This window comes from Dermacentor andersoni, chromosome 3 (genome assembly GCF_023375885.2).
Source record: "Dermacentor andersoni chromosome 3, qqDerAnde1_hic_scaffold, whole genome shotgun sequence".
Lineage (NCBI taxonomy): Eukaryota > Metazoa > Arthropoda > Arachnida > Ixodida > Ixodidae > Dermacentor > Dermacentor andersoni.
The window spans coordinates 205,649,562-205,675,550 of NC_092816.1; the positions used below are offsets into that span (position 1 = coordinate 205,649,562).

Genomic DNA, 25,989 nt, shown 5'->3' on the forward strand with positions numbered 1-25,989 from the left:
GTCTTGGGCGTCGACGTTCAAGATCAAGATCAAGGAAACAAGGTAGATCATCTCGCAGCCGCTCCGGTGGCCGGTCTGGGAACAGATCGGCGTCTAAGGTGCGCTTCGGACTGGACGGACAGTTGGGAACTGAGACTGCGCGTGGCCCCAACGGGACTGCGGGACAGGGTGTGCGCAAGAGTGGCGTGTTACAAGGTCTACAAGGCAAGGGCCCCAGTGGAGCGGCAAGTGGTACTACCTGGGCGGAGCGCGCAAGTGCTCGAACGGAGATGCCTAGTTTGGTAAGGCCAGAGCAAAGCAAGAATGAGGCGAGATTCAAGAGGCTAGAACAGGAGAACGCAGAGTTGAGAGAAATGGTGAGGTTGCTTAGGGCAGAAATCTCGACCCTGAAGGGTGTGGCAGTACCTGCACCGGCCGAGAGGGCAATGCCTGAGCCCATAGAGAGCATGGATTTTGCTGATGTAGGTGAGGCTAGTGGGTCGAGCCCCTCAAAGAGGAAGGCAATGACTCATGAGGCGGAGCCCGCGTCGAGGAAGCTGAGATCTGAGGTGAAGGAGATGCTCTCGAGTGTTGTAGATAGTGTTAAGCAGGTCAACGATGGTCTGGCGCAGCTGAATACGGGTCTCACAGAGTCGCTCGGCTCGATTGATGGGAGGTTCAAGGAGCTGCAATGTAGAATAGAGGTGTTCGAAAACAAATCCAGTCTGAGTGCCTCTCCCCTTCTTAGGTCCGGATATGAGTCGGCTGGTTCCTCGCCTGGAAAGTGTCAGGTTCAGCAAGATGGCTCGCAGCAACTGCTTCAAATCGCGCGACAAAATGAGGCTTTTTGTGTGTGGCAATGGAACTGTAGGGGGTATGCTCGTAAACGGGCACCTCTACAGCAGTATATTCGCGCGTGTAAGGGTAAGCCGCAGGCTATTCTACTGCAGGAGACAATGACGGAAGAAGTTTCTCTGACGGGCTACCGAACCGTCTTCCGCGGATCCAAAGCTCGGGGGACCTGCATTCTGGTGGATAGCAAACGGACGCATGTGGTCCATGATCTTAAGATACCTTTAAGTTCCCTGGAATATGTCATGATTGAGGTGATTCCTAACCGGGTGAACAAGAAAAGCGTGTTTATTCTGAACGTGTATAGTGCCCCGAGGGACAGGGTGCAAAGATTCAAGCTGCTTCTGCAGAAGGCTTCTAAGCTTGCCGGGGACCATCCGCTGATTGTGGCTGGGGATTTTAATGCTCCATATCACGTGTGGGGTTACAAGCATGACACAGTTAAAGGGAGAGACCTTTGGCAGAACGCTGCGGAGTTTGACCTTACGCTGGTCACTGACCCTGCCTTTCCGACACGTATAGGGACGTCGACGTGTAGGGATACGACCCCTGACCTCTGCTTTGTAAAGAACGCGGCCAAGCCTAGTTGGTCCAATCTTGCCGAAGACCTAGGTAGTTATCAGTATATTAACCAAGTCGTTTTTGAAGTTGAGGGTAGGCGCCCTAGGGCGTTAACGTTTCTAGACTGGGATAAGTTTCGGATGATCCGGGAGGAGAGAGGAGAAAGGGGGAAGGAATTCGGAGGCCTGTACCGGCCGTCCCTGGAGGATTGGGTCACCCAGGTGAGGGAGGATGTAAAGGAGGCTACGAAGGAGATCACTACGGATTTGGAGGTCGATAGTGTTGATAGCAGGCTGGCCCACCTGATTGAAGCCAAGCGGTCTATGCTGGCTAGGTGGAAGGGCCAGCGGCTTAATCGCAGGCTGCCTAAAAAGATTTCCGAGCTGAATAAGCTGATTGAAGAGCACTGTAAGCGTTTGTCTAGGCAACAGTGGGATTAGGTATGCAACTCGGTGGACGAGCAGTTGCGCAACGGGAGGTCGTGGGGCTTGCTTAAACATTTGCTGAACGACTCCAATACGAGGGTTAGTCAGGGGCACGTCCTTGCTATAGCTGTACACGAAGCAGTGGGGTCTGCCTCGGAGGAAGAGCTGGTTGAAAAGCTGGCCAACAAATACCTTCCTGTTGCGGACCCGGATGCTTTTCTGACGGAGCAGGCCTACACAGGAGATGACAACTTTTCCCTAGATGAGGACTTTTCTGTGGAAGAGGTACGCACGGTTTTGCATAATCTTAAGAGCAAGTCTGCTCCCGGACCGGACAGGATTTCGAACAAGCTTTTGATGAATCTGGACGATAGGTCAATCAAGTACCTTACCGGGGAGGTTAACGCTATGTGGAGAGACGGGGTGGTTCCGGAGCAGTGGAAGACATCTCTCACGGTGCTGATTCCCAAGGCTGGCAAAATCCCGAGCATTGATAACTTAAGGACTATTTCGCTCACTTTGTGAGTGGGCAAGGTAGCCGAGCATGCGGTGCTTAATCGGCTTACAAGGTACCTTGAGAAGTGGGTCTACCCACACACTATGATTGGTTTTCGGGCCGGGCTGTCGACTCAAGACGCAATGAAGCTCATCAAGCATCAGGTCACTGATGGAGATGGAAGGGGCGTTAAGACCATCCTAGGGCTGGACCTGGAGAAGGCTTTTGACAACGTTCGGCACTCTTATATTCTTAAGTCCATTTCGGATCTTGGCTTCGGAGCGCGCTTTCATGACTTTGTCCGGTCCTTCCTGTCAGGCAGGAAGGCTACCTTGAAGGTTGCGGAGCTGGAGTCAAAGACGTTAAATCTTGGAGACAGGGGCACTCCTCAGGGGGCCGTCATCTCGCCCACATTGTTCAATCTGGCCATGGTCGGATTCACCAAGAAGCTCTTGGAGATTGAGGGGATTAGGCACACCATGTATGCAGATGACGTGACCACATGGTGTCCCGGTGGTAGTGAGGGCTATATCGAAAGTGTTCTGCAGGAGGCAGTAGATGTAATTGAGAATTATTTGGACCCGACGGGGTTAAGGTGCTCCCCCTCCAAGTCGGAGCTGTTGCTGTACAGTGCCACTAGAAGGGGACCCAAGCCAAGGGGATTGATCCCCGTGGACCAGCTGAGCATTCAGCTTCGTACAAGAAATGGCGATCTCATACCTAGGGTTGATAAGATCAGGGTTCTGGGTATGATTATTCAGTCGAACGGCGCCAACACGCTGACGATCCAGAAGATCATTGCCAAGACAGAAAATGCGGTACGCCTAGTGAAGAGGTTGGCCAACAGGCAGACGGGGATCAAGGAAGATAGTCTGATTAGACTTATGCACGCATTTGTATTGTGTCACTTTACTTATGTGGCGGCCATGCACAAGCGGAAACCATCGGAGAATGAGAAGCTTGACACGCAGATTAGGAAGGTCACGAAGAAAACGTTGGGAGTGCCAATGTGCACCAGCACCAACCGACTTCTCCAGCTGGGAATTCTGAGAGAGTTAGGTGTTCCTCAGGAGAAGATTTCGCAGCTTCATGTCGGTATTCCCTTGAAGGTCCGTAATCGGTATCACGTCAAGCCTGTTCCCACGAACATGCATCCGGAGCGAAATGTAGGTAGAAGAAAGGCCAGGGGGACTTGCCTGCTGATAATCATTCGTGATGAGAATCAGAAGGTTGGCTTCGTCGATGCTATTTTTAACGAGGAGAGGAAGGTCTTTACCATAGTTGTCGTGGACAATGAGGGCAGTGTCGTTAACGCTGCTACCATTCGGACTGATAGGCCAGAGGTCGCGGAGCAAGCGGCTATTGGGCTCGCCCTGGTTGACAGGCGCAGGCCTTTTATATATAGCGATTCAAAGTCGGCCGTTAGGGCCTTTGAGATGGGCTCGGTGGCTAAGGTTGCTTTTAAAATTATGCAGACATGTGAGATCTCTCAACACTACTTATGTTGGTTCCCTGCTCACCTTGGGATGATTGAGGGAGCCCCTCCGAATCACAATGAGTCCGCTCATGAGGCAGCGCGAGATCTGACCCACCGCTCTGTGCCGCGCCACGGCGTGGCGGTACTCCCCGAGAACAGAGACTCCCCTTCCACATACAATGAAATCACGAAGTATTACCTTCTTGAACGCAGGGTTTATAGTTTGCCGCATCCTAAACTAAACAGGGCTCAGGCATTTACATTACGCTTACTACAGACTGGTACTTATCCTTGCCCACGGAGACTGAACATGTTTTATCCGGAGACGTATACAGAGCTTATTGCCAAGATTGTGGAGCTTTAGCCACGCTCGAATGTATGTTCTGGTCTTGCGAAAGAATTGAAGACTCGGTGATTAAGGATGCGTCCAGGTGGGAGGCTGCACTTTGCAGCCCGGACCTGGATGAACAATTCTGGGCTGTCCAGCAGGCTCACGACGTGGCCGTGAGGCTTGGCCTTCCGGTCCCGATGTGGGAGCGGCCCGCTTAGTGGTTAATTATGACTACTTGCAGGACCAAATAAAGTTTTCCTTCCTTCCTGCTCGAGTTGCGTCGCACTGTATGTTTATCGGTGTCCTCAGCGTGCGATTTCCCGCTGCTTCTTTTTTGTAATCCAGTGCATTAATTCATAACACAAACACGACCACACGCCATGCTTTCTTTTTTTTTTAGTGTGCTTCTTACGGCTCCATTTCCACTCCAGTGAACTTGCCAGTATCTATAGCATCGACAAGTTCATAGACCAAACCATCATGACATTAGTCGGCCAGCGGATTCGGGCGAGCGTCTCAGTGCGCGTTTTCTGAACATCGCAGACCCGGCGCTGTAGCAGAAATCTTCCTCGCGTCTGTGCTTGCTGCATACCCGAGTTGTAGCCGATGACTGTTTGCCAGTTTTATGTTTCGCGAACCAAGCTTCACGCAACTCCTTGTCCTGCGGCTACGTGTGAATGAGGGTGACACCGGGCTCCGTTGCGTACGTCCGGCACTGCGGCACCGAGCAGTAGCCCAGCATGTTGCGCGCCTTCAAAGGCAACCACTACCTATTGTAGTGCTTTCAAGCGTTGTAAAGGAGACACTGGAAGCGGGAAAATATCGCCACTAAATGAGGGCAGCAGCGTAGGAGGGAATTTAAACTCGTTTTCAGCTCGCTTCGGCGCTCCCGGAGCAGCCGACGCGGCCGCTATGTCCACGTGATCCCTAATAGCACGTCAGACCGACGGTGGCGCCAGCTTTTCCAGTGGTGGAGCTCGAGGCCAATTGAAATATCAAAAGTAGAAAGCAGACCGTTATATGTGGCCTTTTTAGACATTACAGGAGCCTATTACAACGTAGACTGCAACATTTTGTGGGATGTTCTGGAAGGGGAAGGCTTAGGTGACGATTGTCTACAGATTTTGAGAGAGATTCCTTCAGTCATACAGCAAGCTGGCATGGCGGCTATCTTGGATCACCACCACATAATCGCGAAATTGCAAATGCATTGCACTGGCTTCTGTACGCCACCGCTCACTTTCTGTTTGAAGCAATAACGTCGCAATATAGCTGCCAAGGACTAAAAGAATGCATTAGTCGATAAAATTTGCAGCGCAAGCGTTCTCAGTAGCACGCGGTGGGAACTTCACCAACTACATAGGAGACGTAGTTGACCTTTCCAAGCCCGTCCATGCACCAATGACCAAATCCGATAAGATCCGCCATCTCTTGAAGAGCGTCCAAGACGACGCCGTTCAAATGCTCTTATCGGAAAACCCGCAGACCGTCGTCGAAGTCACTGATCTTTGTCAGAGTCATGATGAACTCCGTCGACAACGTCTCGATCCTGACCCGGCGTTCTCCCACGCAAGATGCCTCTGTATCAAGCTTAACCGTAGTTCCCGATTACGGCCCCCTGCTCTGCGAGATCAAAGAGTTCCTTCAGGCCGAAGTCGCTGAGCACCTGTCTCTACTCAGTGCCGTTCGAAGCTCTACGCCATCTTGGACTCGAAACCTGCGACAAATATGATACAGGAGCAATTAAGTATCTGAGGCTATTCCGCCCCCACGTGCACCGCCGCCGGCACTTTCAAGTTTTGCAGTGAAGACAACTTTCTCTAGAGTCAGATAAATCTTTATGGGTGTTCTGTAAATAATTTATTATTCTGAGTGTACTTCAGCCACTTATTTAATGTGCCGATTCCACCAGACATTTCAAAAAATAAAATTTTGGAAACTTTTTTTTTTTCGAAAATAACTCTGGAGTTAAAGGGTTTAAGACATCTGAACTTAATAGCTAATAAGTCTGGCTCCAACACAGAACATTAGTTGCCTGGCTTAATTCGCGACCTCACCTCAGGCACTACACCAATTTATATTAACATTTCGCACCTACTTACCTACAAAAGTGTACAAAATACGTATGCCTTTGGTATACCACAGCAATCGTAACGCACAACTCATCAAATAAAAATTAACTGGTAACCTAAAGGAACCAAGGTGAAACTTCACAACTTCACGAGCAGGTAGCTTCACGCTCAGGCGGCTCATGTAACAGTATGCTGTGCCATGTTTAGTCGAAGCAGGGTGATGAGCGTGATGTGCGTGCATTGGGGAAATACAAGCAGCAGTACGACAACACCTGCTTTCTTGTTTTTGCTTATGCCGCATGAACCAATTCATTGCGACAAAATTATAATTAGAAAAATTGAAGAGAATCCACAAGGTGGAAATAAGCGATATACGAAATTGTAACGAGAAAGACCGAAGAAGCCGTAAGAAATGGACGCTGCCTGAAATCAGTGAGAAGGAAACTTGGAATAGGACAAACCAAGATGTATGCACTGAAAGATAAGCAGGGTAATATCATCAGCAATCTCGAAGGTATAGTAAAAGCAGTGGAAGAATTCTATACTGATCTGTATAGTGCCCAGGGGCACTAGGGCCCAGGGCACTAGTTCCAGCCCAGGGGCACTAGCTCCTGCCCAGGGGCCCAGGGCAGGAGAAGAAGGAATAACTGTCGGTTTAATCAAAGATGAAGGAGACATAATGCTTGGAAAACTGGTGGCTCTCTATACAAAGTGTCTATCGACTGCAAGGGACCCAGAAAACTGGAAGAATGCAAACATTATACTAATCCACAAGAAGGGAGATGTTAAAGAATTGAAAAATTATAGGCCCATTAGCTTACTCCCATTATTATATCAAATGTTCGCCAAGATAATCTCCTATAGAATAAAGGCAACATTGGACTTTAGTCAACCAAGGGAACAGGCAGGTTTCAGGAAGGGATGCTCTACAATGGATCACATACATGTCGTCAATCAGGTAATCGAGAAATCCAGTACAATCAGCTTCTATATATGGCTTTCATAGATTACGAAAAGGTATTTGATTCAGTATAGAGATACCAGTAGTCATAGAGGCATTACGAAATCAAGGAGTACAGACCGCTTACGTAAATATCCTGGAAAATATCTACAGAGATTCCACAGCGACCTTAATTCTCCACAAGAAAAGTAGGAAGATACCTATAAAGAAAGGGGTCAGACAAGGAGACACAATTTCTCCAATGCTATTTCCTGCATGCTTCTAAGAAATATTCAAGGTATTAAAATGGGAAAGCTTATGAGTAAGGATCGACGGCGAATACCTGATCAACCTTCTGTTTGCCGATGACATTGTTCTATTCAGCAACACTGTAGATGGGTTACAACAAATTATTGAGAACCTTAACAGAGAGAGTGTAAGAGTGGGGTGGAAGATTAATATGCAGAAGACAAAGATAATGATGAATAACCGGGCAAGTGAACAAGAGTTCGGGATTGCCAGTCAGCCTCTAGAGTCTGTGAAGGAGTATGTTTACCTAGGTCAATTAATCACGGGGAACTCTGATCATGAGAAGGAAATCCATAGAAGAATAAAAATGGGTTGGATTACAGACGGCAGACATTGTCAGTTCCTGATTGGGAGCTTACCATTATAATTGAAAAGGAAGGTGTGTAATCAGTGCATTTCACCGGTGCTGACATATGGGGCAGAGACTTGGAGACTGACAAAGAAGCTTAAGAACAAGTTAAGGACCGCTCAAGAAGAATGCTAGGCATAACGTTAATAGACAGAAAGAGAGTGGTTTGGATCAGAGAGCAAACAGGTATAGCCGATATTCTAATTGGTATTAAGAGAAAAAAATGGAGTTGGGCAGGTCATGTAATGCACAAGTTAGATAACCGCTGGACCATTAGGGTTATAGAATGGATACCAAGAGAAGGGAAGCGCAGTAGAGAACGGCAGAAGACTAGATCATGCGATGAAATTAGGAAATTCGCGGGTGGTAGTTGGAATTAGTTGGCGCAGGACAGGGGTAATTAGAAATTGCAGGGAGAGGCCTTCGTCCTGCAGTGGACATAAAATAGGCTGATGATGACGATTACCGTACACCAAAGCGCAGAATCATAGACCTTAGAGACCCACCATGTGAGCATGACTTCGGCGAAATTCCTGGAAACCCACAAGTAGAAAGTGGAAGTAATGATGCCACTAATGACGTATCACACAAGACGGTGGCGTGATATTTAACTAGCTAATTAATAGAAAACAGTGGCCTCCGAGTTCGGTTCGTGCGTTGTGTTCGCCTAAAGTTAACCTTACGAACACCAGTGCAGCGGTGCGAGTGCCACAAAGACACCTAAGCCAAACATTAGGGTTGCCTACCATTCTTTTACTGGGTCATGTCAGCAGTAGAAGACAAAGCTATCCTGGGTCAACCGATTCATCGGAGCACGTTGACGGTCCACTTTGCTCTAGAGTGTGAAACTTGTCGAGTTGGTTGATTTTCAGAGCAAAGGTAGCGCAGGAAGAAGTGCCACACAAGACAGAGAAGTACAGAGAGCAGGCGCTGCCCTCAGATTGTTAATTCAGTGCCTGTCCTGCGTACTTCAATGCTTTGTGTTGCCGTTATTAATGCGAAAGCATTATACGTCCCATGAGGCAGAAAACCTGGCGTTGCTGTCTGCAAGGAGTGGTGCCAAAAATCAATGTGACCTCATCAGCGTCTTGTATGACGTCAGTAGTAATACAGAATGTAGTAAGTTGTATAGCAATGTTAACTTGTAGTGATTAAAGTTTATTACTGTGAATCAAAGCGAATTAAGGTTGATTAGAGTGAAGCAAAGTGAATTAATGTTAGCGAAAGTTAGAGTAAGGTGACTTAAGGTGGAGTAATATGTGAATTAAAATTTGATTAAGGTTGGTAAAAGTCAGAGCAAGGTGGATTAAGGTAGAGTTGTGAAGTGCACGTGAAAATGTATAATGCCACGTACCATGAACAGAACAAATTAACGAGAGAAGTCACAATGCTTTCGCATTCAAATCACCTAATACTTCAGTGGCTGTCATTTTTTTGCTGCTTTTACTATGAAAACCACATTGCTCCGTCGTTTTTACAGTAAAACGCACTTAGCGTTTCTGGAAACACCGTAATCCTCCGCGCCTGGGTCACGCGTGCTCCGTCGATAGCGGGACAGCGAGAATGCACCTCGAACGTCCGTGCAATAGCTTTCGCAATAAATATTACCAAACCATCGCCTTTTTCTGCATATTTTAATACGTTCTACGAGGCACGCATTATACTTGCCCGATATAAGGAAGCAAGACGTGACATACTGCATCGTGGTGTTGTAAACGTGTGAGCCGCGCTATCAGAAACGGATATTGAACGCAAGCGGTATGATATGATTAGCGCGTGCCCGAACTAAAGTCCGTATATATTTTTTGCTTTTTTAGAAAATCTAGGGACTTTAGCCCAAAAGTGGCAAGTGCGCATAGGAAGTCCCCAAGTCCCTACTGGAGTGTGCGCATAGAATAAAGAACCAATGGTGTGCGGTTGAACGTCGCGCTAATTCGTGTCGATGTCATTGGGAATGCAGCAAGTGAGAGCTGCATCGCGACGTTCGGGCCATGAAATATCAACACGTTGCCCCACGCACGTGAGGACCGGCGCGAAATCCTCTGCGTGTGTCCTGTGACGGCGCGACGCGAGTGGCTGGTGGCCAGTACGCACCGGGAGAAACGGTTACCACGCGGGGGCGTGGAGCCGCCCCCGCGAGTACAGGCAGAGGCGCCGGGAGAGGCGCAGCGAAACATGGCCGACGTTGCGTGATTGTTTTTCCCGCATCGAGTGCAGGGCCGCCGGTAGCTGACGGAGTCGCCGCCGCCAGCGTATGGTAAGCGGGGACTCGAGCCGCCGGAGGACACTGTGCGTCGTGTCGCCGAGGAGCGCCGGCGGCGCTTGAACAGCCATGAGCAGCAGCGAGGCGGGCCAGCAGCAGGGCGAGCCGGAGATGAAGGGATGGCTCGCCAAGTGGACCAACTACCTCAAGGGCTACCAGAAGCGCTGGTTCGTGCTCTCCAACGGGCTGCTCTCATACTACAGGCGAGTGGCAGTGGTGCACGCAGTGGCGGCGGCAGCTGCTGACCGCGTCGTGCGACGACACGCAGGAACCAGGCGGAGATGGCGCACACGTGTCGCGGCACCATCAGCCTGGTGAGCGCGGTGATCCACACCGAGGACTCCTGCAACTTCGTCATCTCCAACGGGGGCACGCAGACCTTCCACCTCAAGGCCAGCAACGAGATCGAGCGCCAGAAATGGGTCACCGCGCTGGAGCTGGCCAAGGCCCGTGCCGTGCGCATGATGGAGTCCGGTGAGCTCAGCTGCTGTGACCGCCGCTCCGTTGGGCGGCGGTGATAATTGTAGCTCGATCGTAGGTGCGATCAAAGAAGTCAAGGACACTGACCGCAGCAGCAGTCTCGCTCCGTAGAACCTCTGCTGTGGTGTATCCTGCCTGTTGTGGCGTATCCCGCCTGTTGAACGGGGGTCATCTCGAGAATGAAGCTCGCAGCCGTATACTGTTAGTTTCACTGACTACTTCAAAAATGACAGACGCACTTACTGGTCGCATACAGCAGACCTTAGCGTGGAAAAGTTGCGACTAGTCGTGTTCGTCAATTGTTTGCATGCATGTTTTGACTTTTCATACTTGAAACTGTGCACAAACAAGTGGATACATTTGGCTCAGATTTCATCTTATTGGTGTGCCGTTACGACCCACCAGTAACTTCCTGAGGCACTCAAATGTCACAACAGTGCAGCTTACTTAAGTTTGACCAGCTTCCCCCCTCTCCAGGTCACAACAGCAGTGTAAAATTGTATAGACAGTCTACAAGCAGTTAATGTCACTTGCAGAGTAGCCTTTTTGAGTGCTGTTTTATTTCCTGAAACACCCCTTTCTAGGCAGCCGCATTGCACAAAGCATAAATAAAACAGCATTCGGGGCTTTCATTTACACTGTAGGCACTACGATGGTACAATTACATTTCCAGAATGAGTGTATTACAACAGTGAACATACAAAGGTAGAGGGAGAACACATCTTCTACAAGCGGCACTATCAAATGATAGGTGGAATCTGGCAATGTCAGAAATATGATGGGGAAGGGCATTTTGTTCTGTGTCTGCTTGGAAAAAAAAGAAATGAAGCTGAGAAGGTAGTAGTATGTGAACACTGCCTAAGGATTCAAGGTTACCAGTGTTCTTGTCTTGCGGATGATGTGATACATAGTGTTGAGAGAAGTGTGCAAGAATTTATAAAGAAGACAAAGGCTGGTGGTAACTGTGATGGTAAGGGGAAAGAGGCGCAGCCAGGGAGGGAGCACTCAACCCATGCAGTCCCCGGTCAAGTGTGCGCCCCCTTCGAAAAAAATTTCTGGCTACCTCAGTGGTGTACGAAATTTTGCATTTAGAGTTCATACAATTAAGTCCTGTGAATTGCAGTGAATGCATCCTTGTAGCACAATATTGGACAGACGTGTGTGTTGACATGCTGGTCAAGGTCCTCCATAAGGCAGTGCTTCAACACAATATGAAGTTGTGGAATTATCTTCAGCAGGTGGACTTGGTTACCATCTGTAGTGACCCTCCTCTGTCTGTGTGATGTTATACGTCATACTCTGTATTTCATTTTCCTTTCTCCTCTTCAAGTAGATGGGCGTGATGTACCTTTCAGGAGACAACAGCTAGCCTGATTTTGCTATTTTTTGCTTGTTATTATTTTTGTATACAACAACAACAGCAATAATAATAATATATCTTAGGTAGCAGGCATTTTTTCGTCTTTATGTGTAGTATGCTGTTTGTGGCACACGTGGTGCCTAGGGAGACCAAGTGTTTTGTTTGCTGAATGAATGTCAGCAGTATTGTGAGTATTGCAGATCAGATCACTTGCACAAGGTAACAATTGAGTACTGAAAGCATTCTACTGTTTCCATAAAAACGTCAGCTTTTGTGTAAGAAAGCAGAAAGAGGTGATGGGGGGATTTTAAAGACCGTCACATGTGTTCATTGTTTTGTTCAGAAGGAGTTCTTCAAAGTCCCTGTGTTTACTTTTTAATTCTTTATTTTTAAGCATGCACTGTAATTTTTCATTATCACTAAACTTTATTCCTGAGCAGACGCTGCAAAGAACTAGTGGGGGGACTGCAAGCCTGTCTTTAACTTGTGCATCTTTACTGGCCTGCTACGATCGTGCTCTCAGTAGACTGATATTTCTGGTGTGTCGGAAGTGTCATTTAGCTATCAAGCTTAACGAGCCTATCTGGGGGAGTACTACTGATACACATTTTTGAGGTTGCGGGAAGTTTATGCATGCCTCATGCACATATGAAAGGATGACACTTAGCGAGTATCAAGCTTATTTTAATGTGATAGTACAGGTAGCCTTTAATGCTGGACCTGGCATCATCTACATTATCATGACACAAAGAAAAACTTGCTCCTATTGTGTTGTGATAAGACTAGATATGATCATGTTGCTTATGAAAATTTTTAAAATTAGCAAGACTTCTGTGTGCACTTTTTCTGGCTGTGTGCAGCGTGTGGCAGTGGCTGCAATCATAGGAACAGAGTGATGCAGTGTCTCAAGACATCGTAACACATTTGCCTCTTGAGTGCCGAAAATGAAACTGGGTCGTCGAAACATCTGGGATTCTCTGCCGTTGGCTAGTATTCCCTTCAGTTGGACCCTTGCACGACTGTAAGGCTTGGTCAATAGCAACAATGGCAGCCAATTGAACAATCTTGGATCTTTCTTTTATTGCTTTAAGTAGTCTGTAACTATATTTTGTTTCTTGCTCTTCAAGCACGACTCAAGCAGCATCGAGCGAAGGACGCCGACTTGTTTTAACATTGGCTCAGTGCGACAGTGCACAAACAAGTGGCAGTGGATTGCCTCATGGGTAGAAGTAGCGTCGACTACTAAAAAACAAAACTAAAGTTATACGAAACAATTTCATTCCTAAGGATGCACTAGCGTAGTCAGCTGAATTTCTTGTGTTTTCAAGCTTATTATAGCTGCTGCATGCCTGAAGGGGCGTTGGTGTCAGTTGTTAGGGATAACGTTAACTAATGGGGCATGCTTCCGAGTTCAAACTAAATGAGTTTTCCTTCCATGGTTCCTCGCCGGGACATTTCACTGTTCGAATTAAGCAAAATGTTGAATTAAGGTGGGAGGCCACAAAAAAAGAAAAGAAACCTTTTAAATCGGAAGCGAGGATACAATAGCATTTTTTCCTGTACAAGAATGTCTTGCTTAACTTACGCAACTATATACAGTGCAGAAAAGTGGTTAATTTTATATTCTGGCAAGTAATTTTTGTCATAAAATGTGTTAGAAGTACTAGTCGCGTCAGCATTGATAAGTAAATAATAAATTGCCGAATTGACTAAAGCTTTGGTACTTATGTGGCCAAGTGTGGGACCTATGCAGTGGACTAGGATAAATGTAACGGGGTAAATATTAAGCAAGTAATGTCTGAAAAAGATAAGCAAAGCATAAGAAAATTGCCTATTTGTGAGCACTGAATTAAAAAATATTGCATCAATTTCTTTTGTCCTAGTTCGTTGCACACATCTCTAAGAAATGAGTGTGCAAAACTTCATTGAAAGAAATTCATTCAGCAAAATTATCAAAGTTTATGTAACATGAGGTGGAGCAAAATCTTGTGTTGAGAGAAATGTAAACAAATGTTTCAAATCACCTGAAAGATGTCAGAACTACACAGGCGCCTAGCGTGCAACCAACTTCACAGATGGGTCCCCCACGAGGGGCACTAGTAGAGCCTTCTTTTTGTTCGTGTGGCTGCTCTGTGACAACGTAAAATGGAGAAAGTATCTTGACTGATATTTATATGAAAGAAATAGTACTGAATTTCGGAACCAATGCAGCGTGGTTTTGGTTCCGCAATACGAGGGTATGGGTTGGAAAACTCGCTGTAACTCCCGAACTAATGACGGTAGAAGATAATTTCTTTTGCAACAATTTTCTGAAAGTTGGGGCACACATAGAATGTAAAAATCAAAAAATTAATCTTGTGCAAGAAAATTAACTTTTAATTATGGCCTCGCACTTTATCTGATGTTGAATTAATGGGAGTCAGCTGTATATTATCTTGTGCTTAGAGGGTGTGGGCTTTCATTTAGTTAAAGAAAATGGCAAGCTAAGAGTGTGATTTCATTATTCCTTTAAATTGAAGTTCATAGGTGTAACTCGAGATGTGAAATGGTCATGTGCAGATGAAATGTGGGGAACTGTTGACACAGCCTAATTCCAGTGCACTAGCGGGCAAGAAAGGGCGCTGCCATTGAAGTGCGAACAGTTTCAGTGTTTCCACAGGCAGTGAGAGGGGATTGGAAGGCCGAGCACTTGGTGCAAGCTTGGGCTGCTTATGAGAACGAGCCTTTGCTATGGTTGTGCTTTTCTTGACCCTGTAAATTTTGTCGTCCTCCACCAGCCCCAAGGCCTAGTACACTCTATACACTGAGGGCTTTTGCCATATCAGTTGTATAGTGTGTAACCCTAAGGGACTCTTAAACAGAATTATATACATATGTGTACGTATAGTTTAAAGGTAAATTTTCCTGTCTACTGTATTGGTATTCGAGTAAGGCCATGTTGAAAAACACAAATTTACTTCAATAGTGCTCGGCCTAAAGGTGACATAAATTTGTTGTCTTTCACATTGGCCTTACCCAAACACATGCATGCACGCAGGCACACGTGTGAGTATATTGTAAACTAATCTCTTAGTGCAGAGTAGCAGAGTGTGTAGCATATGGATGGGTTCATTCAGTTATAGTATCTTATGTGGGATTGCAGATTAGAGTAAGAAACTGCAAAACTGCCCATGCCCTCCAATAACAACATTTACTTTCTCAAGTGTTGCTGCTGAAGTTCTAGATGATACAGTGGTCTTTTGAAACACACTGGCATTACCTGGAGGAGAGTGACAGCAAATGATTCTGGCAGGCACGGGATACTTGAATCCATCACAGCAGGACATAAAGATGAATGACATAGCAAAAGTGACACTTGTAGAGGTGAGATTTACCTTGGGGCAGCAGTGAGTATTCAGGGAAGCTATTGTGGGGCCACTTTTGTTCAGTTCAGTTTTATGCCTCCAAGGTATGGAAAGACTGGAATGCACTAACGCTACACTTGGCAGCTTGGAAAATGTCCAGGAAACCTGCTTTTTCAGTAGTGCAACAATATTAGACCAACACAAAATGAATATATACAGACAGCAGCACAGCACGTAGCAGGCCATAGTACAGTGCAATACAGAATGAACACATCAAAGATGCATAAAATACAGCTGATATTAGTAGACAATGCAGGCAGGTATGTGGGCAAAAGACACTGTGCATCCATGCAAAAATGTTTGACAGTGACTACAACTGGATGTTCAGTTTGCAGAATAAAGCAGTAATTGACTCTTAGGCTAGTTTCCAGTGTGTTTTTGTTGCAGTACAAATTTTTTATGAACCTTTCTGGTGGAAGATGTGTCGATTTGTGTATCACAGGATAATCGCAGAAATGATGTGGTTTGGTAGCAGCAGGAACAGGCCTCTTTTTTTCAGGGGCTTTTGTAACCTGGCTAGGTTGTTTTGGTTTTCCCATTCTGATCGCAAAGCACATTTGTGCGTGGCAGGGAAGGCTTGATTATGTGTTGTGGAAGCTTCACCAAAATGAATTTCACTGCTTTAGAGAAAGGGTAGAGTACTGGTGTAAGAATAGTTCTAAAATGAACAAAACGTACATAGGGCATGTCGTTACTTTGTTGCATTTTGGGCTGCATTTTCTCGAGTTATGATGTAATTCAGTTTGAACTTGTGGCTCTTTCCCAGTTTTCAAAAAAGTAGTCTTTCATATGTCATATAAGGCCTCATGATTAGTGCGTTTATTGTGCAAGGGCAATCGAGGCTATGGAGTCCCTTGAGAAAGGTTTATAGGTGTATTGGAAAATTATCTTGTTAGAAATTCTGATTAACAATGATTGGAGCTGTGTGTGAGCATAAAATTGATGTATAGAGGCATTAGTACCGTATTTACACGATTGTAAGTAGACTCGAATGCAAGTCAACCCCCTATATCGCGTGACAGGAAAAAATAAACAAGGAGAGCATACCCGAGGGCGCATTCGATAACGAAAATTTATTAGTAGCTGACTTGGTCACTGGACTACTCATGTTCACTAGTGCTGCCAACGTCATTGTTGCTACGGTCCCACAGCGCGTTGTTGTCCCGCGAAATTTCACATTTGGCAAACGACCGCAACCACGACATCTTGTGGAATGGCAGCCCATGCCGAATGCACCCACACGCAGCCGTCAGGGAGGCTCTTTTGACAGGTCCGGTTGGCGTAATTTCGCGGTCTTCTGCCGCCAGCCACTCGTTGTACTCACGGCGGAGCAGGTCCTTAAAGGGACACTGAAGCAAAACAATAAATCAGTTTAGACTAATGAAGCATTGTTTGAGAACCCTGCAGGCAGTCATTTAAAAAAAATAGTTTGATTAATAATGAGAAAATGAAGGTCCAAGTATCAGTATTTGAATTTCGCGCCAAAACCCTAGCGCCGGTACGTCAGCGTGACGTCGGGGATTCCAAAGTATGTTTTCGCATTTGGGCCGCGTTGGTTGAATAAAGGTTCCCGAAACTTGCCATGTTTAATATTTTGTTCCTTTAGAGCACAATGTAGTCAATCTTTAGCGCTGTATATAATTAGTAGGCCCTAGAAGATGCCATCAAAATCCAAGACGTCACAGCCCCCAGGTGCGGGAACTTCAGTAGGCGTCGCCACCCGTATTTCGTTCTTGCGCTTTTTCTGACTTACCAAACGTCTCATCGTTGTAAGAGTGGTGATTTTGGTGTTGTAGAACGGTCATGTACTGATGCAGAAATCATTTTTCTATTTAGTGTCCCTTTAAAAGGTGAAGATCCGGGCTTGTTTCATGACCATGTCACACTTCACTGACAGGGACTGATCGCGCATTTCAGTGACATACGCCGTAAGCTTAGCCTACAGCTCCAGAAAGCGTCCAGATTTTGGCACGTGGTAAATTCCTCACTTGTCGTCACAGGTGAAAATTTTGTTTCGCTGCAGTCGCCACTCTCGCACCACCTGTTCAGAAACATTGAACTTGCCGCCCGCTGCGCAGTGATTTGTTTCTTCGGCGTAAAGGATGGCAGCCCTTTTGAACGCTGCTGTGAATGAGTGCCGAATGATTAGTGGGCCTGGAGCACTCATGACGACTGAGGAAGCATAGAAGTAGAACGTAGCCGGCAGTCAAGTGGAGCGTGTCAAACCAATGCCTTTCATCAAACTATAGAGAAAGCTAAGCGCAACAGGCAAAGAGAAACCCGCGAGCGGTGTCTGCTGTTTCATGAACTACTGATGCTCCCCACAATCGCCGCCGTTCTGAGGGTGCCACCGCGAATGGAACAGCAGCGCTTCCATCAACTATCGACACCCCCTCATGAGTGTTGTGTGCACTGTAAAACTCTGAAAAATGTTGAAAAACCCTTCCGAAAAGCGAACAAACACGCGGGATAGCGAAAAGCTATGGGTAGGGCCATAGAGCAAACATAAAATTGTAACTACATTGTAGCTCCCGTTGGTCTCGCTTTTTTAGCGGTGCCATGTTTTGGTTTCGATTGTAAGTCGACCCCCCCACTTCAGGTTTTCAAATTTAAAAAAAGTGGTCAACTTAGAATCGTGTAAATACGGTAACTAAAATTTGTACAAATGCAGTAAACATAATAAAATCAATGAATAAATACTTCATCACAATTCACACCTGTAGAAAAGTGTGAGCTCTGTTCCTCTTGTCAATCTGCTGAGGCCTTTAAGCATATCAATAAGAAAACGGCATTTGCCACCATGATCATCGAGCATGGGACCATTGTTTGAGCCCAAAGGAAACTGTGATTTACAGGTTGCATGGCGTATGTTTTGTTGGCAAATGTGAGTAAAGAAACCTGCTTGACGTGTTCTGGTAAATATAAAATAAATACTGCTGCTGCACACTTAGGTGACAATGGGAATGCAGAACACTGTATCTAGGCAATGCGACAAGCATAGGTGACCTTGCTGCCAGAGCGCAGTAGTAACAACTAAATGAATATGATATCCTGCAATGTGCACAGAATGTTTTTAAGTTATGGTCACACTTCGAGCAGTAATTCTTATACCTTTTATTTATTTAACAGTACTGCAGGCAGCTGGGCTATCCAAGCAGGAGAGGTCACATAAGGGGCATTAACAGAGCAACTTCAAATGCAGTTGTATTTGGACATTGAATAACAAAATAAGGCAGACAATTTCATTGCTCGGTAGTATTAGGCAAAAGAAAGGTTTCTGAAACAGCTTCGTCCTAGCAAGGTATGGCTTTTATAATGTTTTTATAATGAAGCTTACACACCGTTACCCCTTCTGAAGCCATGGTTGCTTCTAATACTGACCTGGTTGTAATGGTCTTGCATTCTCAGGATGGTGTACCTTAGAGTTAATTTCCTTTCCCTTTATCCTCTGGTAGCTTCAACACTAGTTAACGAGGGAAGGCGTTTAAGGTCCGAAGTCGGTGCCCCTCGATGATTCGAGTGAACGGTGGTAGCGCGAAGGAAGAGCCGTTGTCCGATAAAGTGACGCTTTATTCAAACGCCGAGGTGTCTGTCGAGTCCAAGCCTAAACTCCGCTCTCTCCACACAACCAAAACGTGACTTTTTAAGCCCTCAGTTGCACAAAGGTGTCGCAAACCAGCCAATCACACATGCGAGTTCACATCATTGCAACCAATAGCACCACCACCTTTGTGCCGCACACGGCATTGGTGGAATTAGTGGCACACTTTACAACACGCCAGGGGATAGGATTGCTCAAAGACACGTGTCATCTCCCTCTCCCCTACGTTAAGCTCCGAGTATCGGCCCTTGATGTCCTCCGCTTTTCTCCTGCAAGCGGCTGCCACGCAAGCTGCGAGAATGTTTCCATGAAACTACGGCTTATTGAGTGCATGTCTGCCGGACAGTGGGCTGCCCTGCCAGCACTGAGAAACCTCTGTCCCCATGCAGCTGTGGGCCAGTTTGCTTGAAATTCAAACACCATAATTGGGACCCGATGGCGATCGCATACAAAAGCATCCGTCAGTCGTAGCCAGTTAGGTGGTGGTAAAGCTACTGCCGTTTTCACAGGCACGCACGCGGATGCCAAACATTGACACTGAATTGAACCGGCTGGGCAGTGTTGCGTCGCCCAATTTCTGTGACCAAAACGGTCAACGGGACATGTGGGAAGCGCATGGGCATTAGCGGTGGCGGTGACCTCAAGCACCCCCTACCTTTTATTTTCACACCCGTCTTCCTGAACGCTCCTCTTCAGCTCGGACCGTCTACCCTTTTGTTCTGAGCGAGGGTGCAGATCAGGTGCCTCTTCTAAGGCGCAGCCACTAATCCGATTTCTTTCCAAGCGTGGGTGTTTCCCGCGTCCCCACTTCGCGGAACCCACCTACGTCTTTCGTTTCCGGTTATTGGTCGATACAACAGCGTGTGGAATCGTCTGGCGCTTTGCTGTACTCGGTAAACTGGGCCACACAACAGCAAGACCAACTCCCTAACCTCAAACTGACTCTTGGAAAGCATTGACTTTCAGCGATGGACGTCACATGTGGGGATATAGTGGTGATTCTGCTTTATTGTGCATTGCTGCATTTGCAGCTCTTCCCTAATTTGTTGGTAATAATTCTGTTTGTGCATTAATTCTGGCTTCTGGAAATTTGGTTTCACTACATATCCCACGGTTTCAGCTTCATTAGGCTCACACAACTACAGGACAAGGGTGAAAAATGTAAACTTTTCAAGGATTTTCATTGTGCCTTCAAATGTGGACTCCCTGGGAAAACTTGAAAAAGTATTTCATGTGCAGGCAGTGGCATACCCCCCCCCACTATGCATCATGAGGTAGTCTTGTGAATCATGAAATTGCTTAAAGGCTGAATAAAAAAAAAACAGTTACAAAGAGTAGATGCAGTGCATTTTTTGAGCAGCCAAGCAACGATGTTTCAGATATTGAACTGATAAAATTAGTAGAGGCAACTCTTGTAAGACCCATGATAACGGAACAGGAATTTTTTTAGGAGGTGAAACGGTGCTTGCTCTGGTGACCAAAAAGCCAGTTGAAGGACACGCCCTCTTTTGTCCAAGTGCGCTCATGTGGATGTGCAAGGCACGCTCACTGAAGAGGTTCAAAGCCATGCAGAGCTTCAAAGCCTTGAGTCATCATCTCATCTTGCTCAAGCAGTGTGAATCCTCAGCAGCAAGTTGCAAGCAGCGTGAATTCTCGTATCATGGCCCACCGAAATCTTTGTCTTAGCATGCTTCATGTACTTCTCGTTGCATTCAGTTGGCTTTCTTTATTTTGCAAACTGAAGACAAGTAGATGGGGCAGTCCGGAAATATGGGCAGCACATGGTGTGGCAACAAAACGGCTGTTCTTGCTTGTATAAAAGGCCTTTACCCCTTGGTTCACCGCAACATGGCCTACTGGTTATGACACTCACCGAGAAGTGCTTGCATACATAGTCATGAAATGTTAGCTCTCAACCTTTCCTTGGAATTGCACTAGCCCACAGTTGCAACCGTACTGAGTCACTAGTAACCTTGAAGGCAATCAGTACCTTTTCCTTGCTAGATGCAAAGCGACTGCTGCAGTTCAGCCCGACACATTTCCTCCCCATTATCAAATGGCTTGGATGGAAAGTGCTCTCCTCTGTAGCACCATCAAAAGCGCATGCGCACATCAGAGAAGCCGCTGGCGGCAGCACAATACGGATGCTCACGAGAACAAGAGAGACAGAGCCTGCAAACACCCAAAAAAAAACCCCAACAGCTTGCTTGTTGGAGCACATCGCATCCTCACTAATCTGAGCTTTGCCTCCCAAGGTCGCGTACACATGTGCACCTCATGCGAGCAAGTGAATTCGTGTGGCTGGCAGATGTCGTCTGATCAGGGATATTGTTGGTCGCTCGTTTCAACAGCAGTGCAGCACATAATTTGAGCAGTACTAAGAAATTAGTGCTGCTAAAATGTCCATCACTTCTGTTTTTTGACATGATCGATTGAAATCAGTGCGAATTTACAAAGTACATCGTGCCCACAGAAGAGCACGTAAATGATGGAAACCCACCTGCCACACCATCTGATGTGCTGCGACAGAAACTGCATTTTCTCCTCACCAGATCGTGATGCTATCACGCCGCTCGTGCATGCTGTTGCCACAGGGCAGATTTCCCTCCCAAAGTACTTCTTTCGCCATGCCCATGACTGAAGAAAGATAACTTGCGGCAGAGGATTTGTTGGCTAGGCTTTCCCACAGCATGTGCATGTATGTACAGGCACACAAACACACATGCATGCACACACAGATCGCTGCAGGACAAAGAGGATAAATCGTGTAGCGTAGATTATGGGAAGCAACTGAAAAAAGGGCACTTGTCTTACTAGCCCTTCACACTGAACAATGGCTACATTGAAAAGATAGTGCGAGCTGAGAGCATGGCAGCGTCTTCTTTGAGGACGCTGACCTCTAAAGGTGGTCATCTATGTCACTTGGTGTTCAACACGTGCCTATTGTATTCAACCAGTGTCAGTGGACAGATTATCTGAATGGGCAGTGGGGCAGTTTCCAGCTGAACTTTAGCCAGTGCACATGCTGGTATGCATGTAGGCTGACAAAAAGCTCATGCCGGGCTCCAAAAAAGGAAGACGGATTCTAGACCTTGCAAATGAGCTTCAAGGTCAACGATTGCACCCAACACAAGCAAAGTTTTCCATGCTGCTTCTGGACTTGTAGCATACATCTGCACTTCACTTTACGCTATCTTAAAACTTTCAAATTCTGACAGTATTGAACACACACGTTGGACAGTTTACACACACGTTGGGCCAGGGACAGGAAGTGTCTAATACACCTGCAAAGAGCCTCTTGCATGATCTCCTGGGTTACAACAGCATTGTACATTCACTGAAAATGCTACCTCTCTTGTTTTCTCCCACTTGGTTTCAATGTGTTCCATTCAAAATTTCCTGAAAGACCTGCATACTTCTGGGAAAATTTGCCTGCAATATTTTTGCATGTGTATTGTTAGTCAGTAAAGTGGGCAGTGTTTCTTCTCATATATCCAGTGATAATAAGCTATATGATAAACAGACTTTGCGTTAATGCACATGTGATCTTCAATTATGTGAGCAATTAGTACAAACAAAATGGTAAATAACCAAACTGATTGGGTGGGAAATGCAGCTGCATCACTCGAAATAAAACAAATGCATCTTGCATCCATCGTGGTGGTGCACTAGCCACGTTGTTCTTTCTAATGTTGAGCATGGTAAAGCGGTGGAATCAATTTCTGGCTGGGGAGGCTGCCTTCAATTAAGGGCGGCATCCGAAAGTCCACTTTTACTGTGCTTAGGGTGTAGCTTCATAAGCAGCCCCGAGTGGTTGAAATTAATGTGGAGACGTTCACTATGGCAGCCCTGTGCTACTTTGAGATTTGCATAAAGAAGTCAAGTGCTACTTGTTTCTTGTGAGTGAATTAAATGCAGCTAAAGTATGGACATCAGGATTAATCTGTGGTGATATTGGCACAGAGTGCTAGAAGGAGTACACCTTGGGCTCTGGATTTAAAAGGGACTCGCTACAAATTTTAAATATTCCTCTAGCAACAAAATGCATCTCATCAGGCATCTGTGTATCAGGCCGAGTTGTTTACAGTCAGATATTCTCCTGCCGAGCCTTCATCTGTCAGCCTCCTTACAGTGTAGCATAGGGGCTTCTTGCAGTAGTTTGTCTGCCACAGGGTTCTACAAGCAGCATTAAGGGACAAAGTTTCTTGGCTTTTGCTTTCTTGGGTGTTGCTGCATCTTTTCGCATTTGGCCAATTTTGAATTTTGCTCTCAATCGCTGTTGCTTAACCCCGGGTAGCAGGCACACTGTGCTCTCGCTGCTCAGTGATTACCGGTGTTTCACTCTAGAGTGAGCTACAATCTGGAGCCCTGTGAAGCTTATGTTAAACTTTTTTGCCAAGAAGGAATAACCAGACCTGCACAGAGATCATTCCGCATTGCTTGTACATAATTCACGCGTGCAAAAGGCACACGATCATGTAAAGGCATGACAAGGTAAGCAAGACACAGAAGCTTAATTAGCGAATGTTATAGTTAATTACCTGCAGCTCCACCAGCTGCCCCCTCTCCAAGTTTACCATTCCCGTCAAAGTAGACAGATGAAGCTCCTCTTTAGGCAAACAAAATAAGCTGATGCCAGCATTGACCACTATGGAGGAAGCTGCAGACAACTGATGCTGAATAACAGACAACCAGAAGTGCTTTGCCTTTATTAGGCTTTTTAGCTGATCAGCGTTTACAATATTTATCGTGTCCACCTTGAACACTGTTAGAAATAATTTTTCTCTTGCCTGATGTGCATTCTACATTGGAGCTGCAGCAATAGCATCAAAACCCAGTACAACACTCAGGCTTGTGGCACCAGTGTTGATGTGCCAGGCTGTTTGTTTCAGAAGGGTGAATTAAAAAGGAAAATAAAAATTGTAGAAGGGGGGTCTGGACATTCTTGTAGTATTTACATCTCCAGTTTGTTTTGTGCAGAGTAACGTTACAGACTGTTTCATGGCAGTTCCTAATGCGTGGTAAAATTTACTTTGCTTTCATTGATAAACATACCTACTTTGCAAGGATTGAGATTTGGCTTTGTTGGTACGACAAAGTCTTGTCTCGATTTCTATCTGTTTCGTCTCAGATTTCTGCGCTAAGAACCAGAAAATGGGCCTACTTTGTCATCAGCATTAAACATACCCTCCTTTAATGTGTCAGCCATGGCCATAACTTTGTGAGCTATAGATGTGTCTTTTCACGATTGCCATGTGCTATTTGACAAAAATGTTTTTTTTCTATGCCTTTTGCCTTGCTGTGTGACAGCTTGGTCTACGAACTGTTGCGATTTGTGACCAAATACAGGTTTAGCAGCTTGAACAGTTGATGCTGAGAATGCCTGTCGCTTTTCAGAGGAAGACGAGGAGCTGGACATGCCCTCACAGCTGGATAAATGCGAGCTGCTGACGGTGCTGAGGCTTCTGCATGTCAAGCTCGAGGACCTGTCCATGTGCAGTGAGCTCATTGGGAAGCATGGTGCTGCACTGCAGCGCTCCCTGTCCGACCTGGAACAGCTTGACGCGGCGGCTGCGGGCGGAGGGCCGGAGTTGGCCGCACGTGTGCGCGCTGTCAATGAGCGTGCCACGCTCTTCCGTATCACCTCCACTGCAATGATGAATGTAAGTGAACATTGTTGATTCAATGCGAACCAGAATGGAATTGACTGTATTGGTTATAATTTTACTATAACCCTAATATGCTGGTTACAACTGAGGTTTTGTGCACCGTTATGAGACATCTTGTAAATTATCTGCTTTGGGCACTGTGTGTGCCATTATGAATACCAAAATAGTGCATCAAAATTATTGAAAAATATCTTGTCACCTAGTCGTGATGGTGAAGAATTAGACCATGGCATAACGGCGAGTCGCAAAACTAACTCTTTATTGGGCGTGCCCACAAATGCAAGTTACGCTCGGGCAGAAACACAGTGACGAGCATGCGTTGATATGGAAATCTGATCTGCGAGTAAAGCCCGTCGGCTAAGTTATGCAGTCGAACCCAGCTATATCGAACTCGAAAAAAATATGCCTATCAGTACGATATAGAGCATAATTCGATATAAGCCTGCTAAATAATCAGACGTCATAAAAGCACAAAGCATTTATAGTCACTTTATTGATGAAACTAGCTTAGTTTCGCACGAAATAGTCCTGCATTTTCTTCTGCTTGGGCAATTTCGCTGCCTGCGATGCACGCACTTCTCCACATTGTCTAAGGAGTCGGAGCAGCTGAGGCCGCAACCTTCCGCATTCGTGCAAAAGCACCGGACTAGTGCAGGCGCACCAGTCACTTCGGAGAATGTGGGCAAAGGACCGTTGTTGCTTTCCTCATTGTGCCCACTTTCACTTTTGCTCGATACAATTTCGGCAATGTAGTCTTTGTTTTGAGGCTCTCCCGTGGTTGCAACACCATCATTTGCACTCACAAACTCGTCCACAGTTGATTCGTCAAAAGCTTCAGGAAATTCTGACAGCTGGCTCCAAACTTCGGCAACACCGGCAACGGCTTTGTCGCATTCAACAGAATTTACAGTCATCACCGAGCACGCAGAAGCTGGCACAGCTGAAGCAATTTCGGATGAACCACTCGTACACGGCCGTGCATATGCGGCACCACGGGCACCGAGTCGCGAGTTTGGCCACTTTAGCCCTAGTCTTTAGTGGCCACTTTAGCCCTTATTCTTCAAGATGGTGCTGAGAGTGCTCCTCGGAATCTTGCACGCTGCGGGGTCATCCGACTTCTCACTGTGTTCGACTCGATTTATGATTTCGAGCTTCACGGCGAAAGGCGAATTCTGCCACTTCATCACGGCAACTCTGTGGGAGAAAGCCCACAAGGCGCACACACAATGAACCAGAAGATCAGCGAGACAACTCGCACTTTCGCCATCTTGCACGACGAGGGCACAAGAGCCCCTGATTGGCCGTCTGAGCAAGCGCTGCGAGCGGGCCAGGATCATTTTTTGCAGGGGGTGTCAACGGCTCGTCCGAGGCAGCAAAATCACAATAAGGAGAGCGGTTGGATGGAGCCGCGCTGCCGGGTT

General features: G+C 46.4%; 1 protein-coding gene across 1 annotated transcript in view; it reads left to right on the forward strand.

Annotated features, from left to right (window-relative positions):
* The first annotated feature begins 9,723 nt into the window (after nucleotides 1–9,723).
* The window catches only part of Osbp (oxysterol binding protein), a 77,036-nt gene continuing 60,770 nt past the window's right edge, over nucleotides 9,724–25,989 (forward strand). Inside the window, exons 1-3 of the mRNA XM_050172674.3 lie at nucleotides 9,724–10,257; nucleotides 10,323–10,528; nucleotides 24,297–24,562. Coding sequence (XP_050028631.2) covers nucleotides 10,124–10,257; nucleotides 10,323–10,528; nucleotides 24,297–24,562 — 606 coding nt within the window. The 5' untranslated portion in view covers nucleotides 9,724–10,123. The remainder of the gene's footprint in view (nucleotides 10,258–10,322; nucleotides 10,529–24,296; nucleotides 24,563–25,989) is intronic.